Source organism: Anolis sagrei, chromosome 11 (assembly GCF_037176765.1).
Source record: "Anolis sagrei isolate rAnoSag1 chromosome 11, rAnoSag1.mat, whole genome shotgun sequence".
NCBI classification, from domain to species: Eukaryota; Metazoa; Chordata; class Lepidosauria; order Squamata; family Dactyloidae; genus Anolis; species Anolis sagrei.
Genome location: NC_090031.1, coordinates 35,434,216 through 35,454,215, shown reverse-complemented (window position 1 = coordinate 35,454,215; position 20,000 = coordinate 35,434,216). Strand labels below are relative to the sequence as shown.

General features: G+C 43.0%; 1 protein-coding gene across 3 annotated transcripts in view; it reads right to left on the bottom strand.

Annotated features, from left to right (window-relative positions):
• CAMKK1 (calcium/calmodulin dependent protein kinase kinase 1) overlaps positions 1-20,000 on the bottom strand; it is a 38,525-nt gene that overhangs the window by 2,807 nt on the left and 15,718 nt on the right. The window contains exons 2-16 of one of the 3 annotated variants that reach the window (XM_067472213.1): positions 17,564-17,983; positions 16,779-16,826; positions 15,586-15,639; positions 13,602-13,653; positions 12,883-13,016; positions 11,423-11,459; positions 10,508-10,529; positions 10,180-10,268; positions 8,435-8,523; positions 6,768-6,821; positions 6,590-6,663; positions 4,642-4,729; positions 3,861-3,989; positions 3,018-3,121; positions 35-82 (exon numbers count right to left, since the gene is read on the bottom strand). In XM_067472213.1, the coding sequence (XP_067328314.1) occupies positions 35-82; positions 3,018-3,121; positions 3,861-3,989; positions 4,642-4,729; positions 6,590-6,663; positions 6,768-6,821; positions 8,435-8,523; positions 10,180-10,268; positions 10,508-10,529; positions 11,423-11,459; positions 12,883-13,016; positions 13,602-13,653; positions 15,586-15,639; positions 16,779-16,826; positions 17,564-17,902 (1,361 nt within the window). In that variant the 5' untranslated portion in view covers positions 17,903-17,983. Of the gene's footprint in view, positions 1-34; positions 83-3,017; positions 3,122-3,860; positions 3,990-4,641; positions 4,730-6,589; positions 6,664-6,767; positions 6,822-8,323; positions 8,524-10,179; positions 10,269-10,507; positions 10,530-11,422; positions 11,460-12,882; positions 13,017-13,601; positions 13,654-15,585; positions 15,640-16,778; positions 16,827-17,563; positions 17,984-20,000 lie in introns of all 3 variants that reach the window. The other 2 variants (XM_067472211.1, XM_067472212.1) reach the window with 2 other exon arrangements.

The window sequence follows — 20,000 nt, the reverse complement described above, 5'->3', positions numbered from 1 at the left end:
ACACTCCACCCACGAGGAGCAGACACCAAGTTACCTTAAAGACGGGTGCAAGTATACGGAGGGGCTTAAGCGGAAGCCGTGCCTGGAAACCGAGCGAGCGGAGGGGGAAAACAAAAGAACGAGGGGGAAAAGAAAGAGAACGTTGACATGCAGGCATGCAGGGGGACCGACCCCAGGGAGTGACCCTTTGTGTGAGGGGAAAGGGAGGGAAGGATGGAGGGAGGAAAGAAAGAAAGAAAAGGAAGGAAAGAGAAGGGAGAGAGGGAGAAGGTGTATGAGGGAAGAGAGAAAAGAAAAGAAGGAAAGAAAAAAAGAAAGAGAGAAGTGGGTGCCTGTGTGTGAGAGGAAAGGGAGGAAGAAGGAAGGAAAGAAAAAGAGGAGAAAAGGAAGGAAAGAGAAAGGAGAGGGAAGGTGTATGAGGAAAGGCAAAAGGAAAGAAAGAAAGAAGTGGGTGACTGTGTGAGAGGAAAGGGAGGAGGAAGGAAGGAAAGAAAAAGAAGAAAAAAAGAAGAAAGGAAAGAGAAAGGAGAGAGGAAGAAGTTGCATGAGGGATGGAAAAAAGAGACGGGAAGGGAAGAGGAAGGAAGGAAGGAAGGAAGGAAGGAAGGAAGGAAGGAAGGAAGGAAGGAGAGAAGGAAAATGTGTATGAGGGAGGGAAAGATGAAAGGAAGGAAGGAAGGAAAAAAGAAGGGGAAAGGAAGGAAGGAGAAAGAATAGGGAGAAGATGTATGAGGGAAGGGAGGGAGGGAGGGAGGGAGGAAAGAAAGAAAGAAAGAAAGAGAAGGGGAATTGAGAGAGGGAAGGTTTATGAGGAAAGGAAGAAAAGAAAGAGAAGTGAAGAGAAAGTAGAGAGAGAGAAGGTATAGGAGGAAAAGGAGGAAGGAAGGAAGGAAAGAAAAAGAAGGAAATAAAGAAAGGAGAGAGGAAGAAGTTGCATGAGGGAAGGAAAGAAAGAGAACAGAAGGGAAGAGAAAGGAAGGAAGGAGAGAGAAAGGAGAGAAGGAGAATGAAAAGAAGGAAGGAAAGAAAGAAAGAAAAAGAAGGGGGGAGGAAGGAAGGAGAAAGAATAGGGAGAAGGTGTATGAGGGAGGGAGGGAAGAAAGGAAAGAAAGAAAGAAAAAAGGAGAAAGGAAGGAGAGAAGGAAGGAAGGAGAAAGGAGAGGGAGAAAGAAAAGTGAAAAGGAAGGAAGGAGAGAAGGAGAAGGTATATCAGGGAAGGGAGGAAGGAAGGAAAGAAAGAAAAAGAAGGGAAGATGAAGGAAGGAAGGAAGGAAGGAAGGAAGGAAGGAAGGAAGAAGAAAAAACAGAAGAAGAAGGTGTATGAGGGAAGAGAGTCATGTTGCCATGGAGAGATTGTGAGGCTGGCCCTCTCTGCGCTGGAGAAGGGAGAAAGGAAAGAAGGAGAAAAAGAAGGGAAAGAAAGGAACAGAGAAAGGGAGGGAGAGGGAGAAAGAAAGAACGATAGAAAGGAAGGAAGGAAGGGTAGGATGGAAACTGGGGTCTATATGGTAGTGTACCAATAAAAATATTATCTTCTTTATATGATGTGTATATGTTTATGGTATTTTGGGGGGGGGTGATGTAACAAAGTAACTAATATATTAAATAAAGAATAAACCAATAATAATAAACCAATAATAATAATAATGGGTTGTTGTAGGTTTTTCGGGCTATATGGCCATGTTCTAGAGGCATTTTCTCCTGACGTTTCGCCTGCATCTACGGCAAGCATCCTCAGAGGGAGTGAGGTCTGTTAGAACTAGGAAAAAGGGTTTATATATCTGTGGAATGATGACCAGGGTGGGACAAAGGACTCTTGTCTGCTGGAGCTAGGTGGGAATGTTTCAACTGACCACCTTCATTAGCATTTGAAGGCCTGGCTGAGCCTGGGAAAATCTTTTGTATTGTTGAAGGCTTTCATGGGTTGTTGGATGTTTTTTCAGGCTATATGGCCATGGTCTAGAGCAGTGTTTCTCAACCTGGGGGTCAGGACCCCTGAGGGGGTCGTGAGGGGATGTCAGAGGGGTCGCCAAAGACCATAAGAAAACACAGTATTTTCTGATGGTCATGGGGATTCCATGTGGGAAGTTTGAGCCAATTCTATTGTTGGTGGAGTTCAGAATGTTCTTTGATTGTAATGAACTATAAATCCCAGTAACTACAACTTCCAAATGTAAAGATCTATTTTCCCCAGACTCCACCAGTGTTCACATTTGGGCATATTGAGTATTTGTGCCAAGTTTGGTCCAGATCCACCATTGCATGAGTCGGCTGTGCTCTCTGGATGTAGGTGAACTACAACTCCCAAACTCAAGGTCAATGCCCATCAAACCCTTCCAGTGTTTTCCATTGGTCATGGGAGCCAAGTTTGGTTCAATTCCATCATTGGTGGAGTTCAGAATGCTCTTTGATTGTAGGTGAACTATAAATCCCAGCAACTACAACTCCCAAATTACAAAACTAATCCTCCCCCAACCCCACTAGCATTCACATTTGGGTGTATTGGGTATTTGTGCCCAGTTTGGTCCAGTGAATGAAAATACATCCTGCATATCAGATATTTACATGATGATTTATAACAGTAGTAAAATGACTGTTACGAAATAGCAACGAAAACAATATTATGGTTGGGGGTCACCACCACATGAGGGACTGTACTCGGGGGTCGCGGCATTAGGAAGGTTGAGAAACACTAGTCTAGAGGCATTCTCTCCTGACGTTTCACCTGCATCTATGGCAAGCATCCTCAGAGGGAGTGAGGTCTGTTGGAACTGGGAAAAAAGGGGTTTATATATCTGTGGAATGACCGGGGTGGGGCAAAGGACTCTTGTCTGCTGGAGCTAGGGGTGAGTGTTTCAACTGGCCACCTTGATTAGCATTGAATGGCCTGGCAGTGCCTGGGGCAATCTTTTGTTGAGAGGTGATTAGAATAATAATAAAAATAATAATAATGAGGCAATATCAAAATGCAAAGAAGGGCCCCCCCGAGAAGAGAGGGTCTTGAAGGCAGGACGTACATGAGGAGGTCTCCTGGGGCGGACATGGACCTCTCCTCCCTCCTGGCCTGGGCTTCAAAGGGGTTCCCAAAGGAGCGCTTCCGCAGCATAGCCTTCACCAGGATCTGGAAGGAAGCAAAGGAGGAAGTCAGAAAGACCATATCCTTGAATGGGTAGAAGGGTATAAACAAATACTACTACTACTACTACTACTACTACTAATAATAATAATAATAATACAGTAAATCTTGTATGTATAACTAACCAACAAATTTAACTAACCACCTTGCTAAGATTAGTTTGGTCATAAACACCACTAAAGAAGAGTTAGAAAAAAAAAGAGGAAGAAAGAAAGAATAATATCCATGATTTATTTGTATGATGGATTAATTTACTAACACTAATCTAAACAGAAGAGAAGCAAAGGAAGGAAGGAAAAATAAGAAGAAATGAGGGGAGGGAGGAAGAAAGGGAGAAAGGAAAGAAGGAAGGAAAGAAAGAAAGAAGGGGAGAAAGGAAAAAGAAAGAAAGGAGGTAGGGACATAGGGAAGAAAAAAGCAAAGAAGGAAGGAAAAAATAAGGAATTGAGGAGGGAAAGGAGGGTAGAAAGAAAAAAGAAAGGAAGGAAAGAGGGGAGAAAGAAGGAAGGAAGGAAGGAAGGAGAAAAAATGAAGAAGAGAAAAGAGGGGAGAAAGGAAAGAAGAAAGGAAGGAGGGAAGGGGAAAAAAGAAAGAAAGGAAGGGAAGGAAGAGGATGGAATGGAGGAAAGAAAGGAAGGAAGGGGGAAGGGAAGAATAAGAGGGAAGGGGAAAGAATGGAAAGGAAGGAAAAGAGTCTGCGAAGCCCTCCCGGCAGATGTCCTACCACGGCGGGCAGACTGGGGATGGTCTTGACGGAGTTCTGGACTTCTTCCTCGGTGACTTCCACGATGCTGCAGTGCTCTTCCTCCAGCGGGAGGGGGTCCTCCCCAAACTTGGTCACCCACGGGTGCCCCTGCAAAAGGGGGGGAGGGGGGGAGGGGGGAGACCCCCCCAAGGGTCAGAGCTGTGTTTACAATGAGAACGTTCCCAGTTTCCCTCACTTTTGTCGTTATTTCTTCCCATTCAGGTGGTTGAAAAATGCCCCCACCCCCCGCCACTGGCCCCTTTGTTGGAGAAAGAGCCCCTGAAGGTTGTTCCCCCTCACTCGCTCGCTCACTCACTCACTCGCTCGCTCACTCGCTCACTCACTCCTCACTCACTCCTCACTCGCTCGCTCACTCCCTCCCTCGCTCACTCACTCACTTGCTCACTCACTCACTTGCTCACTCGCTCGCTCACTCCTCACTCGCTTGCTCACTCCCTCCCTAACTCACTCCCTCCCTTGCTCACTCACTCCTCACTCGCTCACTCACTCACTTGCTCACTCACTCCTCACTCGCTCACTCCCTCCCTAACTCACTCCCTCCCTCGCTCACTCACTCCTCACTCACTCACTCCCTCCCTAACTCACTCCCTCCCTCGCTCACTCACTCCTCACTCACTCACTCACTTGCTCACTCACTCGCTCACTCCTCACTCGCTCGCTCACTCGCTCCCTAACTCACTCACTCACTCCCTCACTCACTCACTCCCTCACTCACTCGCTCCCTCACTCCCTCGCTCACCTTGATGTCGGGGATGGTGATGCGTGTCTCGGGGTTTTTCTCCAACATCTTCAAAATCAGGTCCTTGAGTTCTGGGCTGATCCAGGGCCTGGAAGGAGGGAGAGAGGAAGAGAAAGAGGAAGGGAGAAAGAAAAGAAGGAAGGAAGAGAGAAAAGGAGAAAGAAAAGAAGGAAGGAAGAGAGAAAAGGAGAGATGGAGGGAGAGATGGAGAGAGCAAGGAGAGAAAGAAAAGAAGAAATGAAGTTTGGAGAAAGAGAGGGGAGAAAGAAAAGGAGGAAGGAGAAAAGAAGAGATGGAGGGAAGAAAGAAGAGAAGAAATAAAGGAGGGGAGGGAGGGAGGGAGGGAGGGAGGGAGGGAGGAAGGAAGGAAGGAGAAAAGGAGAGATAGAGGGAGAGATGGAGGGAGAGAAAGAAAATAAGAAATGAAGGAAGGAAGGAGGAAGAGAGGGGAGGAAGGAAGGAAGGAAGGAAGGAAGGAAGGAGAAAAGAAGAAATGGAGGGAAGAATGAAGAGAAGAAATAAAGGAGGGAAGAGGAGAGAATGGAAGAGATGAAGGAGGGAAGTAGGGGAGAAAGGAAGGAAGGAAGGAGAAAATGAGAGATAGAGGGAGAGATGGAGGGAGAGAAAGAAAAGAAGAAATGAAGGAAGGAAGGAGGAAGAGAGGGGAGAAAGAAAGGGATGAAGGAAGGAGAAAAAGAAGACACAGATGGAGGGAGGGAAGGAAGGAAGGAAGAGAAAAAGTGAAGGAAGGAAGAAAAAAGGAAAGAAGGAAAGAAAAAGAGAAAAGGAGAGATGGAGGGAGAGATGGAGAGAGCAAGGAGAGAAAGAAAAGAAGAAATGAAGGAAGGAAGGAGGAAGAGAGGGGAGAAAGAAAAGGAGGAAGGAGAAAGGAAGACACATGGAGGAAGGGAAGGGAAGGAAGGAAGGAAGAGAAAAAGTGAAGGAAGGAACGAAGGAAGGAAGAAAAAGGAAAGAAGGACGGAGGGAAAAAGAAAATAAGGAAAGAAAGAAAAAAGGAGAGACAGAGGGAGAGATGGAGGGAGGGAGGAGAGAAAGAAAAGAAGAAATGGAGGAAAAGAGGGGAGGAAGGAAAGAAGAAAGGAGAAAACAAGACACAGAAGGAGGAAGGGAAGAAAGAAAGAAAGAAAGAAAGAAAGAAGGAAAAAGTGAAGGAAGGAAGGAAGGAAGGAAGGAAATAAGAGATGAAGGAGGGAGGGAAGGAGGGATGGAGGGGAGAAAGAAAAGAAAGAAGGAAGAAGAAAGAAAAGAAGGAAGGAAAGAGGAAGAGAGAAAGAAAAGTAAAAGGAAGGGGAAAAGGAGAGATGGAGAGGAGAGAAAGGAAAGAAGGAAGGAAGGAAGGAGAAAAGGAGAGATGGAAGGAGGGAGGGAGAAAGAAAAGAAGAAATAAAGGAGGGGAGGAGGGGAGGAAGGAAGAGATGGAGGAGGAAAGGAGGGGAGAAAGAAAAGAGGGAAGAAAAAGAAAAGAAGGAAGGGTTGTATATGGAAATGGAAAAAAGGAGAAAGGGACAAAAAAGGGAGGGAAGGAAGAAAATGAAGGAAAGGAAAAGAAAAGAAAGAAAGTGAGTGAAGGAGGGGAGAAAATAAAAGATGAAGGAAGGAAAGAAAGAAGGAGAGAGGGGAGAGAGAAAAGAAGGGAGGGAGGGGAAAATGAAAAAAGAAAGGAGGGAGGGAGAGATTAAAAGGATAGAAGAATGGCAGAGGAGGGGAAGGGAAGAAAGAAAGAGAAAAGGAAAAGGAAGAGAAGGAAAAGTAAATGAAGGAAAGAAGAAAGGAAGGAAGAAAACGGGAGGGGAAAGAGAGGAAGCATTTGGGTCCAGAACCCTAGAGTGGGAAGAGACCCGGAGGGCCACCCAGTCCAACCGCAGGAGGACACAACCCAAGCCCTCCCGAGAGATGGCCACCCCATCTCTTTGAGAAAAGAACTCACTCCTCCGGGAACTCCACGGGCTTGTTCTTGATCTTGTTGTGAAGGGCCAGGATGAACTCGTCAATGAAAGGGCACTGCAAGGACAGCCAAAGGGGTGCCAAAGGGGGTATTGTTTACCATTAAACAAGAAATCCAGTGTGCATATTAATTAATAGGCTCATTTGCATATGCACCTCACCTTTCCATAGACGAAGCAAAAGAGGGTGATGCCCATGGCCCAGACATCCAGAGCCTGGAAAAACAAAAAGCAATATATATATATATGTGTGGCATTATATTACATTATGTGTGGTGTGTATATTATATTATATTATATTATATTATATCATAACATATATGTACGACGTTATTATACTATATATTATATGTGTGTGTGATACATTATATATTATAATATATACGTGTGAGGTATATTATTATCTATACACATATATACTACACATAATATAACATATAACGTATAATATAATAATACCACACTAATATGGTAATACAATATAATATAATGTATGCCACACATTAATATGTGATATTATATTGTATTATATTACATTACATATATGTGTCTGGTATATTATATTATACTAGCCACCCCCTGCCACGTGTTGCTGTGGCCCAGTCTGTGTATATGTGTTTTGTGTGTGCATAGATGTGGTTATGTGCATGCGCTGTACTGTTTTGTTTTGTTTTATGGCTTTTTGAGTCTCTTCCGCTGTGTTTTCCAGTGTTTTTATGGGTGATGGTCACTCATTGGCCTGAGAGAGGTCTTGTGTCCACATCTGGTGTCAAGTCACCCAGTGGTTTTTGAGTTCTGTTCATCCCACAAACTAACATTATATATAGATTATACAATATTATACAATATTATATTATATTATTATGTTATATTAGTGTTGTATTATTATGTTATATTGATATTTCATTATATTATATTATATGAGTGTGGTATTATTATATTATATTATATTAGTGTTGTGGTATTACGTTATATTGATATTATATTATATGAGTGTGGTATTATTATATTATATTAGTGTTGTGTTATTATGTTATATTATATTATATTATATTATATTATATTATATTATATGAGCGTGGTATTATTATATTATATTAGTGTTGTATTATTATGTTACATTGATATTATATTATATTATATTATGTGAGTGTGGTTATATTATATTATATTATATTATATTATATTATATGAGTGTGGTTATATTATATTATATTGTATTATATTGTATTATATTATATTATTGTATTATTATGTTACATTGATATTATATTATATTATATGAGTGTGGTATTATTATGTTATATTGAGATTACATTATATTATATTATATTATATAAGTGTGGTTATATTATATTATATTGTATTATATTATATTAGTGTTGTATTATTATGTTATATTGATATTACATTATACTATATTATATGAGTGTGGTATTATTATATTATATTATATTATATTATATTATATTATATTAGTGTTGTATTATTATGTTATATTGATATTACATTATATTATATTATATGAGTGTGGTATTATTATATTATATTGTATTAATATTGTATTATATTAGTGTTCTGTTATTATGTTATATTGATATTATATTATACTATATTATACTATATTATATTATATTATATTATATTATATTATATTATATTATAGTGTTGTATTATTATGTTATATAAAGGCCCAGGCTTGCAGGCGCCCCCCCTACCTTCCCGCTGAAGCTCTTCCCGGAGTCGGAAATGGCTTCGGGGGCCATGAAGGCGGGGGTCCCTGCGGTGCTGGACAGCTGGGCGTCGCTGCCCTCAAACTGGTTGCTGACCCCAAAGTCGGCGATCTTGACGCGACCCTCGTCGTCCAGGAGCAGGTTGGAGGGCTTCACGTCCCGGTGGATGATCTTCTGGTAATGCACTGCAAAGAGGGGGGGGGCACGGGGGGGGGGGGGAGAAAGACACAAGCACACCCTCCAAAAGCCACCAAGGAGAAACGAGGACAGGATCCTCAAGTTGGGAGGGACCCCCAAAGGCCTTCCAATGGACAGATCCCAGGATCCCAGTCCAAACCCCTTTGCCATAGAATTACTATTATATTATTGTTGTTCATCATCTATTATTATCTATCTATCTATCTATCTATCTATCTATCTATCTATTATCTATTATTATTATTATTATTATTATTATTATTATTATTTTACTGACACAAAAACACAGTATGGCACAGCAAACGAGATATAGATGCTGGATTTTGTATTATTATTATTATTATTATTATTATTATTATTATTATTATTATTGAGTCCTAGAGTTGGAAAGGGCCCTAAGGAGATTTCCAATGCAACCCCATTTCTGCCAGGCAGGGAAACACCATCCGATCCCTCCTGACAGAGGGCCATCTACCCTCGGCTTAAAAATCCAGATCATAGAATCTTAGAATTGAAGGGACCCCAAGCGGCCATCTAGTCCAACCCCTTTTTGCCAGGCAGGAAGATATAATTACGAATATATTATTATCATTATCTATTATTATCTATTATTATTATCTATTATTATTACTATGACTATTATTATTATTATTACTATGACTATTATTATTATTATTATTATTGAGTTCTAGTCGGAAGGGACTCAAAGAGGCCATCTAGTCCAACCCCTTTTTGCCAAGCAGGAAGATATAATTACTATTATAGTATTATCATTATTTATTATCTATTATCTATTATTATTATTATTATTATTATTATTGAGTTCTAGAGTCAGAAGGGACCCAAAGAGGCCATCTAGTCCAACCTCTTTTTGCCAAGCAGGAAGATATAATTACTATCATATTATTATTATCTATTATCTATTATCTATTATTATTATTATTATTATTATTATTATTGAGTTCTAGAGTCAGAAGGGACCCAAAGAGGCCATCCAGTCCAACCTCTTTTTGCCAGGCAGGAAAATATAATTACTATTATAGTATTATCATTATCATTATCTATCCTTATTATTACTATTACTATTAACATTATTATCATTATCTATTATTATTATTATTATTATTATTATTGAGCTCTCAAGTCTAAAGGGACCCGAAGAGGCCATCCAGTCCAACCTCTTTTTGCCAGGCAGGAAGATATAATTACTATTATAGTATTATCATTATCTATTATTATTATTATTATTATTATTATTATTGAGCTCTCGAGTCAGAAGGGACCCCAAGCGGCCATCTTTTTGCCAGGTAGGAAGATATAATTACTATTATAGTATTATCATTATTTATTATTATTATTACTATTGATTCAGAAGGGACCCCAAGGGGCCATCCAGTCCAACCCAGTTTGTGTCATAAGACACATCCCGATCCCTCCTGACAGAGGGCCATCCAGCCTTTGCTTAAAAATCATATAACACTAGATTCCTAGAATTGGAGGGCATCTCTGAAGGTCATCCAGTCCCACCTCCTTTTGTTGTGCAAAGAGGTACCATCCGATCCCTCCCGACAGAGGTCCATCCGGCCTCTGTTAAAAATCCCTATCGGAGAATGGGTTTTGTGATCTGCTTGTGTGTGACTCACGGTATTCCATGCCCAAGACAATGTCCCTGAAGTAGAGCCGGGCCTGCTCCTCGGAGAACGGCGTGTCGGTCGGCACTTCCATCACCGGACTAGAAAGAAGCGCAAACTCGAAGTGAGTGGAAACATAGAGAATTTGTGGGGCATCCAGGCCAACCCCCGTTTTCCCCTGCCACAAAGGAAGGCACCACCCGATCCCTCCCGACAGATGGCCACCCAGCCTCTGCTTCAAAACCTTCAACTAAGACCTCGAGCGGAACGTGAGCCGAGAGTGTGATGCGGCGGAGACAAAGGCCAATGCGATCCCGGGCTGCGTACAGGACCCACTTACCCTTTTCGGAGGAGGTCAAACACTAGGAAAGAGAAAAAAAGAGAGAGAGAAGGAGAAAGGAGGAATGTTGACACCTCCCAACAATGGATTCTCCCCAGCAGGAATCAGCCAGGCCTTGAAGCTGCATGGCTTTGCAAGGCTAATCAAAGTGATTAACTGCAACATTCCCACAAGAGGTCTTTCTCCCACCCACAGATAGATAAATATCCCTTGTTTAGTTTCCAACAGACCTCACAACCTCTGAGGAGTCCTGCCATAGATGTGGGCAAAATGTCAGGAGAGAGTGCTACTACAACACAGCCAGGCAGCCCAGAAAACTCACAGCAACCCAATGATTCCGGCCATGAAGGCCTTTGACAACACTATTATTATTATTATTATTATTATATTATTATTATTATTATTATTATTAACCCCTGAGGAGTCCTGTCATTGAGTGGGCAAAATGTCAGGAGAGAGTGCTACTAGAACACAGCCAGGCAGCCTGGAAAACTCACAACAACCCATGATTCCAGCCATGAAGGCCTTCGACAACACTATTATTATTATTATTATTATTATTATGAGGTTCACAACCTCTGAGGAGTCCTGTCATCGATGTGGGCAAAATGTCAGGAGAGAATGCTTCTGGATCACAGCCAGGCTGCCTGGAAAACTCACAACGACCCAATGATTCCGGCCATGAAGGCCTTCAACAACACTATTATTATTATTATTATTATTATTATTATTATTATTAGGATGCCTGCCATAGATGTGGGCAAAACGTCAGGAGAGAGTGCTACTAGAACACAGCCAGGCAGCCCGGAAAACTCACAGCAACCCAATGATTCTGGCCATGAAGGCCTACGACACCACTATTATTATTATTATTATTATTATTATTATTATTAGGTTCTGTTGTGCTTTACCTACCCATGTAGAGATTGTCTTCTGCAGGGTCGTCCAGGACCTGACAAGAACGAAAGAAAGAAAGAACGAAAGAGAGAAAGAAAGAAAGAGTAAATAGGTTTCTCAGTCCAACCACAATACAAGGAAGCAAAAGGTTAAGGTGGATGGGTGGGTGGGTGGGTGGATGGGTGGGTGGGTGGGTGGGTGGATGGAAGGAAGGAAGGAAGGATGGAAGGAAGGATGGAAGGAAGGAAGGAAGGAAGGATGGATGGATGGATGGATGGATGGATGGAAGGAAGGAAGGAAGGATGGATGGATGGATGGTAGGATGGAAGGAAGGAAGGAAGGAAGGAAGGAAGGAAGGAAGGAAGGAAGGAAGGATGGATGGATGGATGGAAGGATGGATGGAAGGAAGGAAGGAAGGAAGGATGGATGGATGGATGGATGGTAGGATGGAAGGAAGGATGGATGGATGGATGGATGGATGGAAGGATGGATGGATGGATGGATGGAAGGAAGGAAGGATGGATGGATGGAAGGATGGATGGATGGATGGATGGATAAATGGATGGAAGGAAGGAAGGATGGATGGATGGATGGATGGATGGATGGATGGAAGGATGGATGGATGGTAGGATGGAAGGAAGGAAGGAAGGAAGGAAGGATGGATGGATGGATGGAAGGATGGAAGGAAGGATGGATGGATGGAAGGATGGATGGATGGATGGATGGATGGATAAATGGATGGAAGGAAGGAAGGAAGGATGGATGGATGGATGGAAGGATGGATGGATGGATGGATGGATGGATGGAAGGAAGGAAGGAAGGATGGATGGATGGATGGAAGGATGGATGGATGGATGGATGGATAAATGGATGGAAGGAAGGAAGGAAGGATGGATGGATGGATGGATGGATGGATGGATGGAAGGATGGATGGATGGATGGTAGGATGGAAGGAAGGAAGGAAGGAAGGAAGGATGGATGGATGGATGGTAGGATGGAAGGAAGGATGGATGGATGGATGGATGGATGGATGGATGGAAGGAAGGAAGGATGGATGGATGGATGGAAGGATGGATGGATGGATGGATGGATGGTAGGATGGAAGGAAGGAAGGAAGGAAGGAAGGAAGGATGGATGGAAGGATGGAAGGAAGGAAGGATGGATGGATGGAAGGATGGATGGATGGAAGGAAGGAAGGATGGATGGATGGATGGATGGAAGGAAGGAAGGAAGGAAGGAAGGAAGGAAGGATGGATGGATGGATGGATGGAAGGATGGATGGATGGATGGAAGGATGGATAGAAGGATGGATGGATGGATGGATGGAAGGATGGATGGAAGGATGGATGAATGGATGGAAGGATGGATGGAAGGATGGATGGAAGGATGGATGGATGGATGGATGGAAGGATGGATGGATGGATTGATGGAAGGATGGATGGATGAATGGATGGATGGAAGGATGGATGGAGACCCACCTCAATCAGCTTGACAACGTTGACGTGGTCCAGCTTCTTCAGGATGGCGATTTCCTGGTAGATGCGGTCCAGGGGGGCCATGGGCTTCGGGGCCCCTCCGGACGCCCCCTTGGACCCTCGGGGCGGAGGCCGGCCTGCACACGGACACAGCCAGAGGTCAAGAGGGCACCAACACTGACCCCTGAACCTCTCCCCAAAGGCCATAGCCATGGCACCCAATCTTCAAGGTATATATGGGGCAGCATTGCCATCTATGGGGACCGTTCCTTCCCAGGTCAATGGAGCAACAATTAATGGAACTCTAGGGTTGGAAGGGGCCCCCAAAGGCCATCCAGGCCAACCTCCATCTGCCACAATTAAAGCCCTCCTGACAGAAGGCCATCTACACTCTGTTCAAAATCCATATCATGGAAACACAGTTGGAAGGGTCCCCCAAAGGCCATCCAGTCCAACCCCTTTCTGTCATAAAGCAGGACACAATCAAAGCCTCTCCAGACAGATATCCATCCTGCTATAATCCAACTGGATGGGCCTTGGGGTCTCTTTCAAATCTAGGATTCTGATATAGGTTTTTCAAATTGAGGCTGGGTGGTCATCTGTCGGGAGGGATCGGATAGCGTCCACAAATAATGGGTGCGCTTTGATGGGAGCAGATTTGCATTGTAAACATTTGGGGACAGTTTTGCAAGAACTCCCCTCCCCAGGCAGAGCCAACCTACGTGGGAATCCATACTGCTTCAAGAGCTTCTTTTTGGAGAGGACCTTCATGGCCTGTGGAGAGAGGAGGGGAAGGAGAAGGGCAGCATTAGGAAAGCCAGGGAAGGGTCAACACGTCCGCGGCTGGACCTCCACTGCCAATAATAGAGGGCAGTCTATAGATCAAAAAGATTAGCTAATTAGCCTCTAGGGATGTATACATGCAGTGCTCAGGTGAGGCCACAAGGGGGCAATGTATAATATAATATAATGTATATACATATAATATTTATAATACAGGGTTAGTCAAAATGCATAGGCCAATAAGCCATTCAATTGAATGGCTTATTGGCCTATGCATTTTGACTAACCCTGTATTATGCAATGCAATAATACTAATAATAATACAATATTATTTATATTACATGTAATATTACTAATAATATTACAATATAATGTTATGGTACAATATAATAATATACAATACTTATATTGTGCAATGCTAATAACATAATATATTGTGTGTGTATATATATATCTTGTATGTTGCTTTGAGTCCTCTTTGGGGTGAGAACGGAGGCATACAAATGTCGTAAATAAATAAGTAAATACATGTATAGATAGGATCAGCTCCATTCCTTTATGGATGTATGCATGCAGTGCTCAGATGCAGCCACAAGGGGGCAATGTATAATATGATATACTGTTTATACATATAATATTTATAATATTATGTAATGCAATAATACTAACAATAACAATATATTATAATTATATTGCATATTACAATATATAATTGTATCAGTATTATGTAGTACTATATTGTATTATACCATTATTATAATTATATATTTATAATGTAATATGCAATATATAATTATAATAATGGTATAATACAATATAGTAATATATAATACTGATAATGTGCTATGCTAATAATATAATATATTGTGTGTCTATATATATATATCTTGTATGTTGCTCTGAGTCCCCTTCGGGGTGAGAAGGGTGGCATAGAAAGGTCGTAAAAATAATAATAATACGATATTATAATTATATATTGCATATTACATGTACTATTACCATTAATATGACAATATAATGGTATAGTACAATATAGTAATATATAATACTGATATTGTACTATGCTAATACTTTAATATATTGTATGTATGTATGTATGAGTGTGTGTGTGTGTGTGTGTGTGTGTATATATATATATATATATATATATATATATCTTGTAAGTTGCTCTGAGTCCCCTTTGGGGTGAGAAAGGCAATGTGGAAATGTTGTAAATAAATAATAATAATTAAACACAAAAAGTATTAAAAAGAAATGGAATTAAAATGGAATTAAATACTAATAAAACAATATGATATTATAATTATATGTTTTATATTACCTGTAATATTACTAATAATATTACAACATAATGGTATAGTACAATATAATAATAATATACAATACTGACATTGTGCTATGCTAATAATATAATATATTGTGTGTGTGTGTGTGTGTGTGTGTGTATATATATATATATATATATATATATATATATATATATATATATCTTGTAAGCCGCTCTGAGTCCCCTTCGGGGTGAGAAGAGCGGCATAGAAATGTCGTAAATACCTAAATAAATACATGTATAGATAGGATCAGCTCCAGGCCTTTATGGATGTATGCATGCAGTGCTCAGGCTCAGCCACAAGAGGGCAGTCTAAGAAAAGAGTCATGTAAACAATGCTCAGGTGCAGCCATGAGAGGGCAGTCTATACATTAGCTCTGGGCCTATGTCAGAAATCTATATAGTGTCCAGATGGAGGAAAATAATATAGCTAATATGGCTTGATAATAGTAATATAATATAATATAATATAATATAATATAATATAATATATATAAGAGACTGAACATGACCCCAGTGTGTGACACGGCAGCAAACAAGGCCAATGCGATTATTATTTCCGGTGGGCATGCATGCAGAGGGGGGGGGGTGCTTACGTAATACTGGTCGTCGTTTTCATTGTAGGCCAGCTTGACCACGCCATAGGAACCCTAGGGAGACACACAAGGACATCAGCCTGCGCTTGCCTTCCTTCCCACCCAGACTTTTAAAAAATGAATAGACTTTAACAATAGGATTTCAAGAGTTTGTAAGAGCCCTGCGCTCCATTCTTTTAGGTGTTTGATAATAATTGAAATTGGGATATTATTAGTATTAGTATTATTATTAAGAAGGGAAGGATGAAGGAAGAGAAAGGAATGGAGGGAGGGAGGAAAGAGAGAGAAGGGAAGAGGAAAGAAGGAAGGAAGGAAGAGAGAGAGGGAGGAGAGAAAAAAGAAGGAAAAGGAATGAAGGAAGGAAGTGAAGGAGAGAAGGAAGAAAAGAAGAGAAAGGAAAAGGAAGAGGAGAGGGAAGAACAAAAAAGCAGGGAAGAGGAAACAAAGGAAGGAAGGAAGGAAGAGAAAGGAATGGAAGGAGGGAGAAAAGAGAGAGAAATGAAGAGGAAAGAAGGGATGAAGGAAGAGAGGGAGGAGAGAAAAAGAAGGAAAGAAGGAAGGGAAGAAGAGATGAAGGAAGAAAGAGAACAAAGGGAAAGGAAGGTGAGAAAGACGGAATGGAGGGAGGGAATAGAAGAAGGAAAAGGAAGGAAGGAAGGAAGGAAGGAAGGAAGGAAGGAAGGAAGGAAGGAAGGGAAGAAGAGAAAGGAAGAGGAAAAGGAAGAGACAAAGGAGGAGAGGGAAGAACAAAAAAGCAGAGAAGATGAAACAAAGGAAGGAAGGAAGAGAAAGGAATGGAAGAAGGGAGAAAAGAGAGCAAAAGGAAGAGAAAAGGAAAAAGAAGAGAAAGGGATGGAGGGAGGGATGAAAGAGAAAGGATGAGAAAAGAAAGGATGAAGGAAGAGAAAAAGCAGAGAAAAAAGAAGGGAAGAAAAAGAAGGGAGGGAAGAAGAGATGAAGGAAGAAAGAGAACAAAGAGAAAGGAAGGAGAGAAAGAAGGAATGGAGGGAGGGAATAGAGGAAGGAAAAGGAATGAAGGAAGGGAGGAAGGAAGGAAGGAAGGAAGGGAAGAAGAGAAATAGGAAAAGGAAGAGACAAAAGAGGGAAGAATGAAAAACAGAGGAAGGAAGGGAGGGAGGGAGGAGAGGGCATTGGGGAGTTGCGCTAGTAATCATATCAAACGGAGAACGTACCTTTCCGATCTCAGTTTTCAGTTTGTATTGGTTCAGCTGCACACAGTCCTGGAAGGGAAAAAGCACAGAAAGGGCGCCAGGGAGGGGAGATCCAGAAAAGATGGGGGGGGGGGGTTAATATTATTATTTATTTACCTGTGAGACTTTTCTATTTCTAACCATCATTGTATAGAACTTCAATAATATAGTACATGTTGTTGTTCATTCGTTCAGTCGTCTCTGACTCTTCGTGACCTCATGGACCAGCCCACACCAGAGCTCCCTGTTGGCCGTCACCACCCCCAGCTCCTTCAGGGTCAGTCCAGCCACTTCAAGGATGCCATCCATCCACCTTGCCCTTGGTCGGCCCCTCTTCCTTTTGCCTTCCACTTTCCCCAGCATCATTCCCTTCTCTAGGAATATAGTACATATATAGTACATATATATATTTATACATACAATATATTATTTTATTAGCATAGCACAATATGAGTATTATATCTTACAATATAGTACATATATAGTAAGATATAATACTCATATTGTGCTATGCTAATAAAATAATATATTGTATGTATAAATATCTTGTAAACCGTTCTGAGTCCCCTTCGGGGTGAGAAGGGCGGCATATCGATGTCGCCAATACATAAATAAATAAATAAATAAATAAATAAAACACCAGGAGGGCTGAAGTTGTAGACGGGGCGACATATCAATGTCATCAATACATACATACATAAATAAATAAATAAATAAATAAATAAATGAAACACCGGGAGGGCTGAAGTTGTAGACGGTCATCTTACCGCGGCGTCGGAGATGGAGACGCGGTGGGACTCGACGGTGGGCCTGCGCAGGGCGCGGGGAGAGATGTGGGTGGAGGGCCCCGTGGCGTAGGGGTCGGCGCAAGCCAGGTAGTTCCCGGTGGGCCTTTCCTGCAGGGAGTACTTCCTCCCCGACAGGACGGGGCGCCCCGGGGCCCTCTTGGGGGGCTGCATCTCACGGGGGCCGTCCCGCTCTTCTTCCCCATCGACCACCCCGTTCCTCTGGCTGTTTGGGAGGACGCTCTCTGCGGGTACGCCCGGGTCGGTGGCGGCGGTCGTGGGTTCGGCGTCCCGGCGTGCCTCAGAGGAGGAGTCTCCCATTCTGGGACCCCCGGTGACTCAGGCGCAGGTCCTGGATGGAAACAGAGGGCACATCGGAGCCCCTGGTGCCCACATAGATCTCTAGGGAGGGGGATAAAACCACAACGGGGAGGGGGTCAATATATACAGCCATGATGCCAGACCTCATTGAGGCTAAGACGACACTAAGTTCAGGACCACCAACAGACCATATATCACAATGAGAGAAATTAAATGTACGATCCCACCCCACTGCCTTTGCGACATTTTGGGGCCCTGACTCTTGCGCTTGTTTCCTTCCGCTTTTGACCCCAACGGGCCAAAGTTCCCCTTTTTTGTTCTTCCAAAGCAGAGTGGAGGGAGGGACAGAGGGACAAACAGATGGAGCTGTAGATGGAGGGGTAGATGGACAGATAGAGGGATCAATGGATAGAGGGAGGGATGGATAGATAGATATAGGGATCAATAGATGGAGAGATGGAAGGATAGAAAGCTGGAGGAATAGACAGATGGGGGGACAGATGGACAGATGGAAGACTAGAGGGAGGAATAGATGGAGAGAATCATAATTTGGCAGGTAGATAGATGGATAGAGGGAGTTGTATTTTGGTGATCCACCAGAGAAAGCCAAAGTTAGATAGGTAGATAATCTGATTGATTGACTGACAGACAGACAGACAGACAGATAGATAGAGGGATAGGGTGGTAGTTTGGTGATGCACCACAGAAAGCCAAGGATGGATAGGTAGATGGGTGGGTGGGTGGGTAGTGATAGATGGATGGGTGGGTGGATGGATTGACGGGTGGGTGGGTGGGTTGGTGGATGGATAGAAGGATGGATAGATGGGTGGATGGATGGGTGGATATATAGATGGATAGATGGATGGATGGGTGGGTGGATAGATGGATGGAAAGATGGATGGATGGAAACATGAGTGGATGGATGGGTGGATAGATGGATGGATAGATAGATGAGTGGATAGATGGATGGAAAGATGGATGGATGGATGGATAGATTGATGGATGGGTGGATAGATGGATGGATGGATAGATGGATGGGTGGGTGGATGGATGGATGGATGGATGGTGGGGGTGGATAGATGGGTGGGTGGATGGATGGATGGATGGATGGATGGATGGATAGATGGGTGGGTGGGTGGATGGATGGATGGATGGTGGGGGGTGGATAGATGGGTGGGGGGTGGATAGATGGGTGGGTGGATGGATGGATAGATGGGTCGCTCCCAGATGGTAAAGCTGGGAGACACCTGCTCAGACCCCTGGCCTTTGACCTGTGGGGTCCCGCAAGTTTCCATTCTGTTCCTCATGCTTTTCAACATCTACATGAAACCGCTGGGAGAGGTCATCTGGAGTTTTGGAGTTGGGTGCCATCTCTATGCAGATGACACACAACTCTACTACTCCTTTCCACCTAATTCCAAGGAAGCCCCTCGGGTGCTGGACAAGTGCCTGACCGCTGTGACGGTCTGGATGAGGAGGAACAAGCTGAGGATCAGTCCTGACAAGACAGAGGTCCTCCTGGTCGATCGTAAGCCGGATCAGGGTATATGGTGGCAACCTGTGCTGGATGGGGTTGAACTCCCCCTGAAGTCAGAGGTCCACAGCTTGGGTGTCCTACTGGACTCATCACTTACGCTTGAAGCTCAGGCGTCGGCGGTAGCCAGGAGGGTCTTTGCACAATTAAGAGTTGTGCACCAGCTTAGTTGCCTCTAGATTGAACTATTGCAACTATGTGGGGCTGCCCTTGAAGACAGCCCGGAAACTCCAACTGGTCCAACGGGCAGCAGCCAGATTATTAACTGGGGTGAATTACAGAGAGTGGTCAACCCTCATGTTTAAGGAGCTCCACTGGCTGCCGTTTCTTCTCCAGGCCAATTCAAGGTGCAGGTTTTGACCCACAAAGCCCTGAACAGTTTGGGACCCGCCTACCTGCGTGACTGCATTTCTGTGTACCCACATGATCTCTTTGATCTTCTGGAGAGGCCCTTCTCTCGCTCCCGCCTGCATCGCAAGTGCAACTTGTGGGGATGAGAGAGAGGGCCTTCTCGGTGGTGGCCCCTCAGGTCTGGAACTCACTCCCCAGAGAGATTAGGCAAGC